Source organism: Rhinatrema bivittatum, chromosome 2 (genome assembly GCF_901001135.1).
Source record: "Rhinatrema bivittatum chromosome 2, aRhiBiv1.1, whole genome shotgun sequence".
Taxonomy (NCBI): Eukaryota; Metazoa; Chordata; class Amphibia; order Gymnophiona; family Rhinatrematidae; genus Rhinatrema; species Rhinatrema bivittatum.
Genome location: NC_042616.1, coordinates 743723024 through 743743453, shown reverse-complemented (window position 1 = coordinate 743743453; position 20430 = coordinate 743723024). Strand labels below are relative to the sequence as shown.

At 39.1% G+C, this 20430-nt stretch overlaps 1 protein-coding gene across 1 annotated transcript in view; it reads left to right on the top strand.

The window, feature by feature from the left end:
• Positions 1 to 20430, top strand: part of CSMD3 (CUB and Sushi multiple domains 3) — a 3551396-nt gene that overhangs the window by 1292428 nt on the left and 2238538 nt on the right. Inside the window, 1 exon segment of the mRNA XM_029591914.1 lies at positions 5165 to 5277. Coding sequence (XP_029447774.1) covers positions 5165 to 5277 — 113 coding nt within the window.

The following is a 20430-nucleotide window of genomic DNA, read 5'->3' as shown; positions in this document are numbered from 1 at the left end:
TTTAGAATGAGTAAATCTGAACCAGTTATTTACTCTTTCAGATAATAGAAGGACTATGGAGGAGTAACCTAGTGGGTGGAGCGGTGGGGTCCAACCCACAGAAACCAGGGTTTAGTTCCCACTGTTGCTTCTTGTGACTTTGAACAAGTCAGTTTACCCTCCATTGTCTCAGGTACAAAATTAGATTGTAAGCCCTGTCCAGACAGGGAAATACCTATAGTACCTGAATATAATCCTCTTTGCTATATACTTTGAAGTGCCAAAAAGCAGAATATAAAAATCTAATCTAAAATAACTGTGGGGTAATCTATAAAGTTAGCAAGTAGCACATTTAAACACATTGGAGAAAATTTTTTTCATACTCAATGCGCATTTGAGTTCTGGAATTTTTGCCAGAGGATGTGGTTAGGAAATTCAGTGTAGCTGAATTTAAAAAAGGTTTGATAACTCTTGGAGGAGAAGTCCATTAACTGCTTTAATCAAGTTGACTTATGGTATAGCCACTGCCATTACTGACAGTAGCATGGGATCTACTTTATGTTTGGGTACTTTCCAAGTAGTTGTAACTTGGATTGTCAAATGTTAGAAACAGTAGGATGGGCTTGTTGGACCCTCACTCTGAACCAGCATGGCAACTTTTTATGTTCTTATGTCTTCTTATTCACAGGAGCCACAGAGAGGGGATTCTTCCATATCCTCATCTGTTCCTTGTGAAGGATCTCTGCACTGAGACAGACATAATCTCCTTAGCAGCCCCAGTGCAAATGGAGGATGTCCAGGATTTTGTTCCTCCTTCTGCAGAGCAAATGAAATGGCCTCAATAATTTTCTGAATAAATCTAGCATTAGAGAGATCCTCAAGCAGATACATTTCTCTTTCCTGCAGAGGAGAGGGATTGGTAGGAGACCTGGCAATTCCCCCCTGATTAGAGAAATATCTAGATTCAAAGCTATACCCCTCAGAAGTATTCTGAATCCAAGCTAGAAACAAATGCCTCAATTTTTCATGTCTAGCAGAAAAGGGGAATACTTGTTTGTTAGGGCCTAGACCCTGTGAATCTCCTGTTTCTCAAGGAAACTTATTTCACTGATGTGATGGAGATCACCACCAGTAGCAATTTCTTTTGATTCTTCTTTGAGAACAAATATCGGCACCAAATCATGGAGTGGTTATAAGGACTCCAGTATTGCCTGGACATTACTATGCATCAACACATAAGAACATAAGAAATTGCCATGCTGGGTCAGACCAAAAGGGTCCATCAAGACCAAGCATATTGTTTCCAACAGAGGCCAAACCAGGCCACAAAAACCTGGCAATTACCCAAACACTAAGAAGATACCATGCTACTGATGCAATTAATAGCAGTGGCTATTCCCTAAGTAAACTTGATTAATAGCCGTTGATGGACTTCTCCAAGAACTTATCCAAACCTTTTTGAACCCAGCTACACTAACTGCACTAACCACATCCTCTGGCAACAAATTCCAGAGCTTTATTGTGTGTTGAGTGAAAAATAATTTTCTCCAATTAGTCTTAAATGTGCTACTTGCTAACTTCATGGAATGCCCCCTAGTCCTTCTATTATTTGAAAGTGTAAATAACCAATTCACATCTACTCGGTCAAGACCTCTTATGATTTTAAAGACCTCTATCATATCCCCCCTCAGCCGTCTCTTCTCCAAACTGAACAGCCCTAACCTCTTCAGCCTTTCCTCATAGGGGAGCTGTTCCATCCCCTTTATCATTTTGATTGCCCTTCTCTGTACCTTCTCCATCGCAACTCCAATGTCCTTAATGCTGGTGCATTGATGCTCAAAGTCACCTTATCCAAGGGATGCTGGAGCTTCCTGTCCAGCTCTTTATCAAAAGTTACTGATACCAACACCTGTTCAAAGCAGAGTACATCTTCCTCAGATATCTGAGATGTATCAATGGCAGACATCTGGACCCATGGAGATGAATCAAAGATGAGCTCTCTTCACCATGGAAATACTTAAAGGGCTTCATGGCTACAGTTGTACTTTTATGTGCACAGTACGCTTGGGAAAATTTCAAAAGCTTGTTGATATGTGTAAAACTGGGTTGTACAATGCACATATATAAAACCTTTTGAAAATCAGGCCCTTACCCTCCACCAATCTAAATTTTGCAATGCAAATTTAAGTACATGCCTATATATAGCCTGCATTAAAAATGGGGGCCATTGTTCTGGTAGAAATAATAATTTATTTCATAGTAATTGCAAGTTCCATTTGTATTTCAGTGCATGCTAATGCCAAGAAACTTGGTGATCGGTGGCGCCTTGTGCTTCTGTAGGAATAAGTATGTTATGTCCAATAATATCTGAGACTATACCAGTAGTATTAACAAGTACAGTATGTAAGTTAAAAGTGTCTTGAATAACTTTAGCTTGTAAATTGTCACCTTAGCACAGTTCTGAGCTATAGAAGACATTTTGTTACATAAGATCTCTAGATCAATAGACTTCAAAGTTCCAAGAGGGGTACCAGTGCCTCCAAGAATTGCATCAAATATCATGCTTAGATTAGACAGGATTATCAGTAAAAAAAGGAATTTGAAGAGATAACCAGGGATGGAGTACAGAAATGTGAGCAATTTCGATAGAGAGAGTAACTAATTAATTTCATTCTCCCTGTTATTTGTACCTGCGCTTCGGCCTTCCTGTTATATGGTTATGTTCAGTTAATCCCTATGTTTGATGTAAACCGACCTGATATGAAGCTTGTCATGAAGTTCGGTATAGAAAAATGTTAAATAAATAAATAAATAAATAAATAAATAAATAACTAAGAAGAATACAGGGCATTATATTATATTTGAAATGGTAGACCTTTTGGAAAGAGAGGTAAGAATGATAATCTAAAATATATGTAGGAGAAATGTAATTTTTAAGTTGTTTGAAACACAACATTTTGGGTGTACATGTTGCTATAGAAGCAATTATAGAATTATTGTCAGATCAAAGAACATAAATTAATTGTGAGGAAGTCATATTTTGCATTGGCTGTATGTAGAAGAATGTCAGTGGAAAGGGAGCTTTGCTGTACATCTTCAAAAAAGCAGTAAAAGTAAGAAAAATGAGTTTCTACATAATCATGAGGCTCACATGAACTATTTGACACAGGTGAAGGTTGTTTTAGGATTCATATCAGTAGATAATGCAAAGGAGTAATTAGGTATGTATAGTGAGGCGGTATGAAGACAAACATATGAGAGAAGAGCAGATGAATCCTTGCCAGCAATGAAGTCCCCATTAGATACACAAGTTAGATTGAAACAAGATTACACTGGGGAACACAATTTTCGTTGAGTTAGATCTGACACTTGTTTTTGACTAACTTTTGACATCTGAATCAAAAAATGACCCCAGTTTTTCTCTATCACGTCAACTTTTTAAGGTATAGGATACCCTCCCTTTGTCCCAAACATCATACAAAATGTATATACAAAGGAAATAAAAGAAAAAATTACCTGAATATACTGTTTATTTAGAGTTATTTTATTCATACAAAGACTATATATTGTTACTATAAGTCAAATTGTGTGCGAGTAGTAAAATTCTGCTACCAAACATACATATCTCTCTCTCCCTCCCTCTTTCTCTTTCTCTCTCTCATAGAGATTATCACACAGTGCACTAAGTTTACCATACTACCAATGCAAAGCAGTAAATTACTATATGATGCAGCTTAGACTACTGTAATGCACTATATCTAGGACTTCCTCATTCCTCCATTCAACCGCTTCAATTGATCCAAAACTCTACTGCACGTCTACTATACAACCTGACACGAAGAGATCACATATCACAATCTTTACAACAACTTCACTGGCTTCCGATAACACATATGATTTCTTACAAAATTTTAACAATAATTTATGGCTTATTATATAATGAAAATTCAGTATGGTTATGCTCGCTGCTTAGAATTTATAAACCACCCAGACAATTGCGATCCTTGGATAAATGTATTTTGGAAGTACCTTCAGTAAGAAATGCAAGACTGAATATAACTCAAGAAGAGCCTTTTCAGTGGCTGGACCGTGACTTTGGAATTCAATACCTGAATATATTAGATTATCCCAAAATAAACAAGAATTCAAAAAACTGTTAAAGACTTTTCTTTATAAATGTGCTTACATCTGAAAAAAAATTGATTTTTGCAATTATAAAATAATCCAATAAGAGATAATATCTCAGTACATTCTCTTGAACATTAATTTAATACAATTTTGGTACTGTTTTAGTTTACACTAAGTTTCTGGCTTAAGGTAATATCATAGAATGCCCATCTTTAAATTCTGACTTTAATTGTTTTGTTCTATTACTGATATCATTTTGAATGGCTTTGTCATTATATCATTATGAATTGCAATGTTAGACTATACCGCATGTTATGTTAACTTTGTCTCGATTGTGTTTTGTTTTAATGAACATTATTTGTTTGATTTTGTTAGATATTTTAAATTATGTATGTTTCCTGTAAACCGCCTAGACGGCCAGATCCTGGCTATTTCGTGATATATAAAAACTTTTAAAATAAATAAATACATAATAAATAAAATGTACATAAAGATGCCCCTTTTTGTTATTAACACTTTTTGATGAATCTAGCTGTGAGCTGGACAAACCACTGTCTTCGAATTTCCCACTACACCACCTGCCACTGATTTATCCAAGTAAGAATTTAACCAGATAAAACTAACCTGGATAAATAAGAGGCATTCCCGGGGTGTTCTTGGGGGGGGGGGGGGGGCTAATTTATCCAGATAACTTTAGGAATGCTTTTTTGGGTTTGCCAGGCTTACCTGGACAACTTTGCTGGATAACACAGAATATCAGTGTTGTCTGGATAACATGGACTTTATGCGGGTTTATTCAGCAGAATGCATAACTGGCTGTATTCTGTTCAATTTACACCTAAAGACATCTGGGTAACTTTACCCGGATCATGTACCCACTCCCTGACTGCTGAATATGGACCTCTTTTTTGTTTAGAAATCAATTAAGACATAACTTTGAAAAATTCTGCTTGCTTGAAAAGAAAACAAGATTCTTAACTGACAAGTCTTAATCTCTTCTGGTAATTATTTTCTTAATTTTCTTTTTTTTCTGTGCGCATGTGCTTTTCTGATCCAGGTTGTCTGGAATGAATGTCCCTCCTCCAGTTATCAGCAACAAAAATTGGCTCAGGCTCCACTTTGTGTCAGACAGCAACCACAGATACCGTGGATTCAGTGCTCAGTACCAAGGTATATCTCATGAAATATTTTTACAGTCAATAAAAAAAAAAAAGATATTTTGTGATTTCAACTGCATTTCATAATATGAGAGGAATATCCTTATCTGTTATAAATGGATAATTCAAGTATTAATTTAGGAGATACTCTTTCTCTGGGTTTAGTGTCAAAAAGTATATACATTTGTATCTGGCTATAAAATTTAGCATAGTACTGATAGCCAGTGCCACTTCAAAAACTCAGTAAAGTAATAACAGATATGAATATTTCCATCATTAAGTATATCATTCACTACAAAAATATGTATGTATACATGTCCATTGTTTAGTAAAGTAGAAGTTTTATACTATAATCTTTCAATATCTTCTTATAATCTCACTATTTTATAATCTTATTAGGATTTTTAGTCTCTCTTCTCTCAAGAACAATTTTAAATAAGCAATAGCAAAAGTGTCGGAAGCATTGATTTGTTGGTAATTCTGTATTTTAGAAAATAACCACAACAGTAATGAAGTAGTACTAAAAATGTAGTTTCTGAAATATTTGATAATTATGTACAGTTTTATTAACTGTTATAGTAGGCACTGCATTGCATTTTCACATCTGTAGTAAATTGACTGGTCTTTGGAACACCTGTAGTTCTTCTGATTGGTTACATGTCTCTATTAACAACCCAAAGCATGATTATAGCTGGTTTGTTATTGTTTATCTATAAGATTGCAATTGCAATATACTGCTACCTGCAGTCTCCAAATAGATAGATGCTAAAAAAAAAATGCTTAAGTGTGATTACTTTTTTGGGCATATAATCCTTCCAATTTATAATCTGAATAAAATTAACATATGAGTGAAAGTTTCAGGTACATTTGAATTTGCATGTAAACCCTACATACGTTATTAATGACTTATAGTTCAGTTTTATTATCAACTCTCTTTACACTTGCTTACTTAGCAACTCTCATGTCTTGCATTTGTAGGGTATGCAACTATATTGTGGGTTAACGTTAGGTGAAAGAGACATTCCTAGTGCAGGGAAAATGAAAATCATTATCCTTGGTGTCAGTTTAGTCAACTACAATTGTGTGATAAAAATAGCAATGCTCTTCCTTTCTTCTCCCCTATGGAAGCTGTTCTAGAGATTTTGTGTCAACATAAATAACAAGGATATCCACTCTACTATGGGGTACATATGTGTGTGTGTGTGTTTTTTTTTTTAAGTGAAAACATCATTGAAATCCTTTATATATGTAAGGCAGGATGTAAAATAACTATTATTGAATTTGGCATAGCATAAAATTAATTAGAAGGATAGATGTGTGTAAAGACTAAAGTCAAGAAAGAAAACTGTATAAATATGATGTAATCTTAATGTTAGTTTCAAAGCACCATCATATAAGAACAATATTAAACCAATGCCATTGTAGTCTTACAGTTATTGAGACCTCATATACTGTGGCGGGCTTTCAAAGCAATAATAGTGGCTACATGGGGCTACATGGGGCTATTGCTATTAGTGTCTATTAGTGGCTACATGGGGCTATTGCTTTGAAAGCCCGCCACAGTATATGAGGTCTCAATAACTGTAAGACTACAATGGCATTGGTTTAATATTGTTCTTATGTAAAGACTAAAGAGCATGAATATTGAAGATGTGCCACAAGTAGCAAATACAATAAAATTAAACTTACCACGGGTAATGTTTTGAAAATCTAGATTAGGTTTTGCCTCATTGCTGCTGAGTTTCTAAAATCTTTCCCCAATTTGTATTATCATACTGAAGTACTAAGGAAACCTTTCCAGTCATATGATGAATATCATTTGGCTAAGTATGGGTAAACAGGATGGAAAATGAAAAAGCAGAGGATGAGGGGGATAGCAGATAATGCAGAATTTAGAAGATATGAATTTAGAAGATATGAAAAATGAACATGATTTTTAATAATGTATTCACTTGTTTTTGTAGTTGATCAGGAAGATTGTTGTTCTTTAGTTATTCAGTACTTGGAGATGTGCTGAGAGACATGTTAAAATGAGTGTACATCCTTACAAGAGAGAGGAAGCAACGGCATTCAAGCAGCACTGTTTGCAGAGAGTCAGGCAGGAATTGTGTCAGTTCCTTACCAGGAAGAAGTGTTTAATTAATCAATAACTGTTTTGTTCCAGTTAGTCTCTTTGATTTCCAACTACATCATCTTCACTATTGCTATACAAAGTGCAATATCATTTCTTTACTGGGATGAGTGCTGTCTGTCTTCAGCAATACATTTTTACAATTGTTACAACACTTGTCAATGTGGCAGTAGAAGAAAGTGTGTATTTATAGCTGAATAATAGTGCTTTTCTCAGCAATGCTTTTTTTTTCCCCCCTAATATAATACACCATATTTGGGTAAGGACAAAATCTGGAAAAAATGCAGAAGGGGAATACGCCCATCTCCCTCCCCACTTAGCTGTCATCTTCTTTGTGTTTCAAGGAAGATGGTGCACAAAATTCTGTTCAATATCTTGGACAATTTTAACAGGGCCAAAGAGCATTTTCAGCAGCAAATAGCAGTTAAAACTGTTTATAACCATCTTTACCAGCAATTTCAGCTTTTTAGTTACTTTGATTGGGTGTTTTCTTTATGGCATGTGACGCTCAGAAGAGAGTCACCCATCACCCATTAATTGTAAGCTGCATCAGCAACAAAAAAAATGCCAGGGCTACAGCTTCTACAAGAGCAGCAAAAAAAAAATAAAATAAAATAAAATCATTGTCATGCATGTCAAGTTGTTGAAGGGCTTACAGAAAGAATGACACTGTTTCACTATGATTTTCTGGCAGCTCAGATTCATTCTATGACATGCCTAGAGGTGCTTTGAACAAAATAATAATAAGGGATTGAGAAGGTTACAGATTCAAATATGTCATTACAAAAAAGAGCCTAAGAAGGTAGTCAAAAAGTGTGAAGAATTAAGAAAGTACATTCAGCTATATATGATATACAGCTATAGAAATGTGCCCTATAGCACAAATAAATAAATAATAATGAACCCCAGAACAATACCTTTTTTTTTTTTTAATTTTCTTCCACTATTCAAAAATAAATAAATAAATAAATGTGGAAAGCCTAGACTTCCTGGCCTTCTATTTGCATCCTTCCCTTTTACAAATATTATTAATCAGTATTCCCTATTTTCAAATATAAAATACAAAGCTTAGAGTTTTTTCTAAAATATGTGCCAACACCTTAACTAATCTTTCAAAATGAATTCCCATTTGTCCCAGTAGCTCATTCACCCTGACCGAGCAAGGTAAGCTACCATCCAGACCACTACGATCTGCACGCTTTGATTTATGCTGGCCTATATGCAGCCAAAATCCAATCTGATTATTCAGTTTTTTGAGGCTGCAAGTCCAAATTCTCTATATCTGACAGATTTTGAGCTACAAGATTATAGATATGAAGCTTGACTTTATTCAGAATGGTAACATAACAAGGGGGTGGGGGGGGCGGGGGGCATGAATAATCCTGAAGGGGAAGACACTGGCTATCCAATCAAGGAAGAAAAAATGACTACACTTTTGAGTCTTGGTGCCATAGAGGCACTGCAACCTCGAGAGAGAGAGAGAGCTGGCACAGCATAGTGACATAATTATAAGCATGCCACTGGCTAGGCCAAATGTCTCTTTAGGTGGACCGGGGAGAGGAGCTGTTTCTGCTATGGCGGAGCCAGATAGGGAGAACTGCTGCAGACCTTTTTGGCAGAATTGAATATGGGAGTAGCCACTGTGATGTTCGAAAGCCCAGGAAAAGCTGCCACCCTCAGAAGGAGCTCCAGGTCCCTACTCAAAGAGAGAGATCACAGCTGATACCCACTCAGGAGAAAAAAAAAAAAGTGTTGAGATAGGGGATGGGGAATAGGCAAAGAAGCCAGAAAGAATGAGGAGGTGGAGAGGAGGAAAGAGAGGGAGGAGATGGGGAAGGGAAGATAACAGCAAAAATATAAAGAAATGAAGTTAATTAAATAAATCAAACTATGCAAAAATAAAAAAGATAAGCAAACTAAAAAAAAACAAAATTAGAGATAAAATAGGAAAAATTAATGAAAACAGTATAACAGATAAAAAGATGATATGAAGATTTCTAAAAAAATTTGGCTGGCATATAAGATTTTTTTGAAAGGTTTCCAGCCCTCACCATTGCAGTATTTAGCTATGTGTATGGGTGTGGTGCATCTCTCTTTGTGACTGGGTGTGCAGTGTGTATCTCTGTGGTTTGTCTGGTGTGCTCTGGGTTTTGTGTGTGTGTGTGGTCTGTTTATTTGTGTGTGATGTGGTCTGCCTGCCTTTTTTTCCTTCTATGTCGGGGTGTAGTGTGTCTGTTTGCGTTTTTCGGTCTAGGTGTGATATGTCTGTGTCTCTGTGCCTGACTGGATGTTTATTTTGTGTCTCTCTGTAGGGTGTCTGCGTCTGGGTGTGAGGAATCTTTGTCTCTCTGTATCTATCTGGGTAGGGTTTAAATGTGTATGTGTCCATGTCTGGGTATTGGTTTCAATCTCTGTTGGCCTGGAAACAGCATATGTGTCTATGAGAAATTTGTTTTTCTCTGTGTCTGTCTGGGTGTGGGATATGTGTGAGCTTCCTTGTTTCAGCAACTTGAAGAGAAACAAAGCAAAATTTTCAAGTCACTGGCTGGTAGTGTGGCTGCCTATAAAATATCTATCTATCTATCTATTGATAAATGTTTTAAATAATTGAACATCCCTAATAAACATAGCAATTTTACTTTGGTGGACATTTTACCACAAAAGTTTCATTTCACAGCAGCCATATACCAGTCCACTTTGCAGTACTTACATTGAATCCATTCTAGTGACAACATCTCCAGATAATCAATCCAATTAATAGACAAGCAACTTACTTAACTAATGAGCATGAATGGATCTCCCACTGGATCCTTCCAGATATGACTCAACAGCCCTTGAATTGCTGGGAATAATGTGTATGTTGGATTAGTGGACCCTTGAACTGAGTTGGAGTTGGTGCAACCTGCAGGGAGGAGCCTGACAGGTCCCCACCATCAGCAGATGAACCTAAATGAGGCAGAGGCCCAACTGGAGCTTCGCCTTTACCAGCCCACATTTTCCTCAGGTTGATCCTTTGGGTTCTGGGGCCGGGTTCTGGGGGCCTCTGCTGGCGATAGAGAGGTCCATCGGGATTGCGGGTAGGAGTAGAGGGAGGTCAGGTAAATCCGGAAGAAGCCTTGGTTAGTTGCAGACAACATCCAGGAATGTCCAGGAGTCAGGCAGTGAACAGTGGCAGATGGCATAGGAGAATGTTCAGGAGTCAGGCAGTGGTCAGTAGCAAGCGGCATACAAGAATGTCCAGGATGGAGGTCGAGGTCAATACCAGGAAACTATCTGAAGGGAAAGGCAGGATGGATAGGCAGGGCAGGAGGCAAGGGGCAGAACAGACAGGCAGATGAGGAGATGAAGAGGAACTGAAGAACTAACCACAGAGACAAACGAGGAAGACAAGAATCACTGGAATCGAAGATGAAGATGAGGACTGGAGAACAAAGACCCAGGAACCACTAAACTGAAGATGAAGGCAAGGACTGGAGATTGAAGACAAGCTGAAGTAACTCATGCTAATTTGACAGTAGAGAGACCTGTTGCCAAGGTATCTGCAGGGGCCAGAGGTATGACATAATCTGGAGGGACCTTCACCCTTTCCTACCACAGACTCTTTAAATGTAGAGGTGTTGGGCACACGCGCTTTATGAGCAGGGCCAGAGGATATCAGCTGCATCATGCGACAAGGGCTATTGGTGGTGTCTTGCTGTGTGGGCAACAGGCAATGTGCTGCGAGAGCTCCGGGAAGCCATCCACATCAGGGAGCAAAGGATCAAACCCGCCCCATGAGGTAAGTGTGGTGGTTTGCAGGAGAAGCCTGTGGACTGCCAGCCACAACAGTGTTGTTCCCAGTGATTCCCTTTGTCAGCTCCAAAGACATATTCCTCAGTGGTGGGGGTGCAGGTATCACCTCTGACTTTATGCAAACCCCTGTTAATTTGCTAAGTGTAAACTAATCAGAGCTATCCATTGACCTATAGCACACTTCCAGCCTCTGGACAAACAGACGACCTGTTCAAGTCTACCTATTTTTGCCTTTATAGAATATTCTATTTAAGCCAGAATTAACATAAGAATATAAGATTTTCCATACTGTCCATCAGCCCAGTATCCTGTTTCCAACAGTGGCCAATCCAGTTCACAAGTACCTGGCAGGATCCTAAAAGATTGATAGATTCCATGCTCCTTTTTTCAGTAATAAGCAGTGGATTTTTCCAAATCCACCTTAATCCTAGTTTATGGACCTTTCTTCCAGGAACTTGTCAAACATTTTTTAAATCCAGCCACACTAACAGCTTTCATCACATCTTCTGGAAATAAATCCTGGACTTTAATTATGAAATGAGTAAAAAAAAATGTATCTTATTTGCCTTAAATATATCATCTAGTAACTTCTTTGAATGCCCCTGCGTCTTTGTACTATTTGAAAGAATAAACAACTGATTTGCGTTTACCCATTCCACTCCACTCATTATTTTGTAGACCTCTGTCATATCTCCTCTTATCCACCCACCCATATTATTACCACCCATATGCATGATGAAAATATATGGGCAAACCAGAAACCAATTATTATCCAGAGCCACATAGAAACACCATAAATGGCCAGATCCAGGTGAGATCCATTAGGATACTGATATGCAGGTTAATGTGCTGAGAAAACATAAGACTGGCTACTGATCTGGTCATTTGTTCTCCTATATAAGGTCTTAAATGCAAAAAACAACAACAAAAAGAATGAATACAAAAGAGATCAATTTCCCTACCTCTCACCATCCATAGGATGGATACATAATGTAAAGGCCTCTGATTCCACCTACCGATAGGCCTTATGACAGACTTCACTATGCGGCATATGTGACTACAGTATGAAAAGAATGCATACAAAACAATTGTACATGCAGACCCAATATCTCCAAGATTTGCCCAAGAGCCACTACAAACTGATATCTGGTCAAAGGTGATGATTTTCTGTGAAACAAAAAATGCCTTACCTGTGGGGCCCATCTCCTCCAAAAACAGAACATTCCAAAACTAAGCAAGTCACTGGGTTGTGCACCCTGTGCAGCATAAAAAACTTAACAAAGTTCTCTGGACTTTTGTCTGGGACTTTTAATATAGTTAACGATGGGATACATGTGATCAAGTATTTGGATTATCATAACTATGAGATGTTTTTGACACAAACTTTAAGTCTGGTACTGTTTGGAGTGTTTATTCAGGGTCAAAAGAATGCATCACAAAGGACTGTCATTTACAGCCAGATCAAAGTTTTGAATGATTGGGGGTTTTTTTTAAACTTTCTTTTTTTTCTTTAAGTAATTATTCAATCTTCAGCTGTGAGTGGATTTAAGGGTTTTCAATTTGGTTAAAAGTAAATGTTAATATGATGATTGTTCTTATAATTTATATTTTGTGGTTATTACCTAATTTTTGCAAAGTTATTTCACTGCTTATATAGACATATTTTCAAACAAATCATATTCCATGAATAATCCAGTACTCTTGGTCCATTTTTGGAGGTAGCTACTAATTCATAAATCCTCAGTGTCCTCAAAAAGATGAAAATAAAGATCACCCAAAAGAAATGACTCTCACAGCAGATGACTGGCAATGTCTCCCTTATTTCCTGCATTAAAGCATTTGTGATTGGCCGATCTCAATCCTCTGCTGGCACAGAGACCCTAACCCGCCCTGAACCACCTGGCTTTGAATCTGCTACCGTGATTGCTCTAGCCATAAGCCTTGTTAAAAAAGGAAAACCTGAAATGTGAAAATATATTGTCACCATTATAAACCCTGCTCTCCTAGCATTCAAAATGTAAATAAGCAAAAAAATCATCTGCCAATGAAACTCATGACCATCCCTTGTTAAACTAAAATTCTAACATATTGCCACATCCATGATGGAAGATACCCAAATCAATGAAGCTAAAGCAATGGGTTCCCTGCTGCCAAATGTAATCAAGCACAGGTGCTCCCATTGGTCTGTTCCATGGGTTGGACACCAAACCGAAACCATTTGGAATGTGAAAGAAAATAAGGAATCATGTTGTCAACATCAAGTGCATGCCTTGCCCATGCTGTAACATGGAGATGCAGGCAGAGTAGCACAAACTCATAAATCGAAGACTAACACACATTTAGCTTACTATTGTTGACCACCTCCTTGACTCCAATATTGTCACACCATAATATTCTCTTTTATCCTGTCGTCTGTTGCTCAAAATCACAAAGCTATTTGAAATAACTCCAAAAGGATAATATTTTTGGTGATCACCACTACCATATATCAAGCTATGAAGGAGCACAACATGCCCCTGAAAAATACATCTTGAAACCAACACCTTCTGCTGCATTCGAGAAGAACTCCAAATTCTGACTAGATAATCAGCCTACTTCAAAGAGACCCTATTAAAACCTGACACGATATTGTCATACATATACAAATCATCCCATAAATGTTGTGTTAATGATACCTACACCTCATCTCTGATATACAATAGACATGGGCAACCTCCCCATAGGTATAACTCTACATAAGCTCTACCCCACATTGACATCATCATCGGGGCTGGCAGAAGAAGAGAAGATTCAAAGCCATAAAAACAGAACAGGAGCTCTGGATTGTTTGCTCATCTTTCTGTTAGAGATGTGAATCGTGTGCCAGATCGTCTTAACGATCAGATTCGGCTGGGGGGGGGGGGGGAATCTGATCGTTAAGATATGTGAATTGGAATTGTTTCCGATTCCAATTCACATCGCTAATTTTTTTTTTAGGGAGGCCCGCGCCCCTAAAAAAAAACAACCCACCCGAGCCTTTAAATCGACCCCCCCTTAGCCTCCCCCACCCTACCGACCCTTTTTTTTTAGGGAGGCCCGCGCCCCTAAAAAAAAACAACCCACCCGAGCCTTTAAATTGACCCCACCCTCCCGACCCCCCCAAAACCTTTTAAAATTACCTGGTGGTCCAGGGGGGCCTTGGGGGGCCTTGGGGAGAGATCCAGGGGGGCCTCGGGGAGAGGAGAGATCCAGGGGGGCCTCGGGGAGAGATTTCCCGTTCCCAGGCATCAGCTGTTCAAAAAAAAAATGGCGCCGATGCCCCTTTGCCCTTACCATGTGACAGGGTATCCGTGCCATTGGCCGGCCCCTGTCACATGGTAGGAGCACTGGATGGCCGGCGCTATCTTTAAAGATGGTGCCGGCCATCTTTACTCATCAGCCCCTATTATAATATTGTAATGGTCCCTGTCTAACTTTCAGGCAGGGCAAATGCTGTGGGACCGCAAACTCCTTTAAGTGTGCTGTCCCACGGCAGTTGCCCTGCCTGAAAGTGAGACGGGGACCACACCCAGAAGTTGCAGTAGGAGAAGGCTGGGAGCAGGAGAAAAGGGCTGGTGACAGGGAGAAGAAAGGAAGGGACTGAGGACAAAAAAAGAGGAGGGGCCTAAGGGGAGAAAGAAAGGCCTGGTTGTTGCTTTTGTGTTTGTGTGTGTATGTGTGTGTGTGTGTGTGTGGGGGGGGTGTATTATATTGAGATCGCCAAGCCTTTGTCATTTATCTTGTGTTATTTGGAAGGGGAGGGGTATTATGCTTGGGCCACCAAGCCTTTCTTATTATTTTTATGGTTGGTAGGTAACTATTTTGTGGCTACCAAGGCATTTTTACTCTCCCCTCATCCCCTTCCTCTCTTCCTAGCTCCAGCTTCACCTTATTCCCAGCTCTCGCCTCTCCTCACCACATTGGGTGAGGAGTTGGTGGTTAGCTGAGGACAATTTGCATGGCTTTCCACCAAAAAACAGTGTGTTGCCCCTGGCTGATGTCATCAGCAGGGCCAACATGAGGAGAAAAGACCTAAAAACTTGTGGTTCGGCACAGCGAAGGATCTTCTCAAACAACGGCCACTTTGAGAAGCTGTTTCAGAGACCATATTATTTTCAAAATATATGCAAATGACATACAGCTATTTTGCTGTGTGTTCAAGTATACGGCCTCTGCCATTAAACTGATACCTGCTTGTTTGCTAGCAGTTAATGTGTGATTAAAGGAGAATATGCTGTTTCTGAATCTTGTCAAAGACCTAAGTCCGGCTAGTTAGTCTATCTGCCTCTAGCTTGGTGCCTCCAAGTTTGGAGTTTGATCGGGTATCTATTTTATTATTTAATTAATTATGAGATTGTGGAATTCTACCTGATAGTCATTTTATGTTGAAACCCCAGATTAAGATGTTTTTAAATTGTGGATGTTGAAGAGACTGAATTTTTTTTTTTTTTAATCACAGGAAGACATTCATACGAGGTGTAGGTATTTTTTTTTTTACCTCTTTAGTTATTGATATGCCATGTACAAAGGTCATATTAAAAGCCTTGCAAATGCTGCAGAGCACAGCTGCTTGTCTTAGCATTGGTTGCATCTATAGGGACATATTTTTTGGGTGTTGAATCAATTGCATTGGTATCCTGTGGCACAAAGATTAAAATGTATTAGGATACATTTCTAATAAAGCGAAACCTTAATGTAAGATTCTTATTTTAGTTTTTAAAGCTTTAAAGGGTGATGGACCACAATGTTTATAGAATTTACTAGTTATTTATATTTTCTGGGAGGGCATTGAGTTTCTGTGATAAACAGCTATTGGTGGTTCCCTGCATTAGGGAATCCCACCTTTTAGATGTCCAAGCATAGGCCTTCACTGTGGTGTGGCCCACCCTTTGGAATGCTTTACTATTAGATTTTGAGGAGACGGGGAGTACAAGATCTTTTGAAAAAATACAACTTCTTTAAAAATCCATTTGGCTAAGGAGAAGTTGTTTTTTTAATACTATGATGTTTTATTGTTTGTGGTATTTTTATGTTATTATGGGAGTGCTGTTGTAATCCACGTAAAAATATTTCAATAAGTCATTCAAAATGCAAAAAAATAAATAAATAAATAAATAAATAATAATTTAAAAAAAAAAAAATATATATATATATATATATATATATATATATATATTATCCAATGGGCTGGAATCATTGTTATAGCAATGTTTTTCTTATGGGTTTATATTATATGGTTTGTGTTTGATATAATTGTTATAGTTTCTTGCTATATTTATCTTATGATTTTAGTACATATAACCTGAATAATAATTTTGAAGTTTTGTGGTTCACTACCTGGAGCAAGGGACAAGTAATTAAGGAGTGTGATAAATGAAAAGAAAAAGATGTATTTTTGGAATGGATTTGAATATGGCAAGAGAGGGAGCATCACGCACACCTTTTCAATGGATATTCCAGGCATATTGCATAGCAAGGTAAAAAACACAGAACTGGGAATTGACAGGAAAGAAGATGGGTACCTGTCCAATGAACAGAGTTAATGAGTAAGGGTGTAGGGAGGTTTGCATCTTAGTCATTTGATGTCTTGCTGGGGGAATATTTTACTTCCCTTATGCTCTGATTTATGTGATCAGTTTGTGCAGATATTTGAAATGCTCTGTTATGATTTAAACTGTACAGTTGCTTTCCCATTTTATGCTGAATTGATGAATTTATAATGTCCATTTTCCATTGTGTTTACCTTGCTGTAATCCACTTTGTATGGGTATCCCTCAAAAAAGTGGACTATAATATTATAAATTAAATAGGTAAAGAGGAGCTACAGAGTGGATGATTGTGTAGGAGTGACACCCTCCTCCCCCCCCCCCCCCACACACACACACTTTTCATGGTATTCAGATAACCAAATAACACAGGAGCTGGACAACACAATAAAAGAAATAAGACTCCTCAAGTCCTCATCGACTGTAAGGAGAAAAGAGAGTGAGAGTGCAGACTCACTCGCCGGGGAAGGGGAGGGGGGAAAGTCCCCAGCAATCCCCAAATAAATCCCAGAAGGGCCCCTCAGGGATTTCAGAGCAACCCTGGGCACCTCTAACCACCTGGTTATTCAAACCACACTGAAGATCAAATTTAAGCATTTTTCTGACAAATTGTACAAATGCAGCATCAGAGCAAATAAAGAACAGACGGTTAAGATAAGGAAAGAAACATAGGCAATAACTGAAAGTTTCAATGATTTTGGTACTTTATAAATTATCAAATACCACTAATTACTTGTACACCCTGCCATGCAGAAAAATAATTAGGTGTAAGGCAAAGGGTTTATTCTCTGGTTCTACAGGAGGACAGGGGAGGAAAGAAGAAAGTGCTGCAGCCCTTTTCGATGTTGTCTCGCATAAGATTAACAGCATTCCCTTTGTTTACAAAGTCCCTGGTTTCAATAAATCCTTTGCTACTGGTAATGTACACCTGAAGAAAATATTTACAAATCTCTGAGGATTACTGAGAGGATTACTTTCCTCAAGGTCACCAAACTGAGTCCTGAAGTAAACCTCCACCCAAACCCCCCAAAATTATGAAAATATAAATTACACAGAACCTTTCACTTAAAAATATGCCTCCTCTTCAACAATGTGCAACCACTTAATTGTACTTCCAGTGATTTTTCTCAATAGCCTCCTCCTGTCTCGCTATCGCACCTTCCTCCTTGCAGTCTCAGACAAATAGTAACTGAATTCTGGAATATCACCAGCAGGAGCCTGTTCAGCCCTGAAGTCTTCTTCTTTACTCTGATTGATCTCTGACCAAATGATTTGATCTCAAGATTTTAGGTACTGAATCTCTCCTTCTCTCTGCACCCTATGTCTCTGTCTTTCTCCAAAGAGAACTTGAGCAGCTCTGATCATGGTTTTTCATGCCTAGTGGGCCAGATCAAAGAAAACAGGAAGTGCTAATCTCATTGACCATAAAATCAGTTGGGCTCAGACAATGACTGTAGAGCATGACATCAGTCTGTGTGCCTAGAATATGAATTATGCCTATGCGCAGGGACTGGAGTACTATATGAGAACAATATTCAAAACGAAAGGTATCACCAGTATGTATTTTATCATTCAACACTATATGCAAAAGCCCCAATATATATGTAGGCCCCTTACTTACAGAGTCTGTATAATCTAACAGACACTATTTTTGTATAGGGTCACCTTGCTTTAATTTAAATCAACAATAATCCATTTTTTGTTCGAAAATTTTTCATTATACTAAAAACTAATGTCACACACTCTGAAAGAGAGGACACAGATACTCATCTACTCCGTGGTAGTAGTGCACCCGACACAGCTGTGTTTCGGACGAAATCGTCCTGCTTCAGGGGGTGTCCTTCAAAATTTGCTTATTTGAGAGCGTCGTAGGGAAGCCTTGTAATTCCTTGGAACTGCATTTCCTTAATCGTCCATGGCAGCCCCGTTGGACTGCATCTCCTATATGAGAAGACATAAATATCAGTGTAAATTAACTTTGGGTTCGTTATCTGATAAGGGTGGAGACAAAGTCCCTAGCACCCTGATACCACACCAAAATGGATCTTTGTGACCCTTGACTTATATTTTTATCTGTAAATAAAATTTACCAAGATTCTCTATAGTTTTTTTCTGCGATTCTGACTAATGTCAGGGAGTTTCTTCCACAAGATCTTGCAGGAGTTTTGAACGACTGGCTCAGGAGAGAATAGGGTTGAGTAAAATCATGAGCTGCTGCCCCGATTCTCTCCAGGTTTGTGAAGGGGGTCCCTTGGCAGACAATCAGGTTGCCCCTCCTTTTCTCCAACCTTAATAGAAGTGCAAGCTGCAGTCCATTTCCGGAAGTAACAGGATCTGAGAACTGACAAAGGCTCCTAGCCTCGCCGCTACTCAAGGTGATGGAGGGCATGCTTCTTCTCTGTGTACTCTTGACGCAGACTCTTGGTAACAACAGAGAGCTGTACTTGAGATGCAGCAGCTGTAGTCCCTCTTAACACTCCCAGTGTAATCCTGACATAGCCATTTGAGGCGGACTTCCCCACGTCCCACCACTGACTCTGTAAGGTAAAGTCCATCTCCAAAGGTGTGCCATTCCACCCAGAGCTCTCAGACTGCTGCTACAAAGCCACTGTCCTCCCGCAAGGAGTTGTTGAAATGCCAGTGGGTGGCTCAAGGACCAGCTGAGTTGAGCCTTATCTTCATAAACACCAAGTGGTGATTTGAGAAGGCCACCACCTTGATGGCGGTCAAAAAGGCTTGTGACTTTTAGAAGCCACTGACTTACTGATTTTTCCCTTTGCCCCCAGATGTAAGTGAAGGAGGTGAAACCAGCTGGGTAATGTAGCCACTAGAGAAGCCAGTGAGAAGCGATTAACCGACTCCTCCAAGGATGCCACTGAGCAGGGTTGACATTCCCAACCTTGACAGTCATGGACATTGAGCGTGCAATTAAAGTCAACCCCGAGCACCACCTCCTTGGCTTTATCCAAGGCCTGCACTAGGGCTGACAAATGGTGAAAGAAAACTAATCTGGTGGCTCCCTCAATAGGAGCATATACATTGATTAACTTGATCAAGCAGTCCTGGACAAGTAACTGCAAATGTAGCAAATGGCCATGCACAATGTATTGAACATCCAGCATGTCAGCCTGCAGGGATTCTGTGTGCAAGACGGCCATCCACCCAGCACATCCCTAGCGGCTAAACAATGCCCTGCTGCACCACTCCAAGATCCAGTTGGACTTGCTCTCTGGTGTGGTATGGGTCTCGTGCAGGAGACTTATGGAGTACCCCCTTTCTGAAGAAAGGAGAGTACCAAGTTTCTGTGGAGATCATCCATACAGCTTGGCAGTCAAGGTACTGATTGTCAGAGCCATCCTCTGTTGAGATTAATCAGCATCTCAACTAGATCCCTCATGGGATGGATTCCAGCAGCATGTAGAACTTGCTAGCACATTGCTTGTCTGTCATGCTTGTGGTCTTGCGATTCAGAAGGTGGTCCAGGAGAAAGTTAGTGGAGATGCAAAGGTGATCTACTCCAGGCCACCTCCTGAGAGCTCTGTCCACCCTACTAGCCCTTCCTCTTGGCTCATGGAGGAAGGGCCCAATTCTTGATAGGTGGTAAAAGAATATGGGCCTCTGTGGCCCGAGGAGAAGGTGATGGCATTTTGGGGTCCTTCAGAGGTACAACTAGATTGTT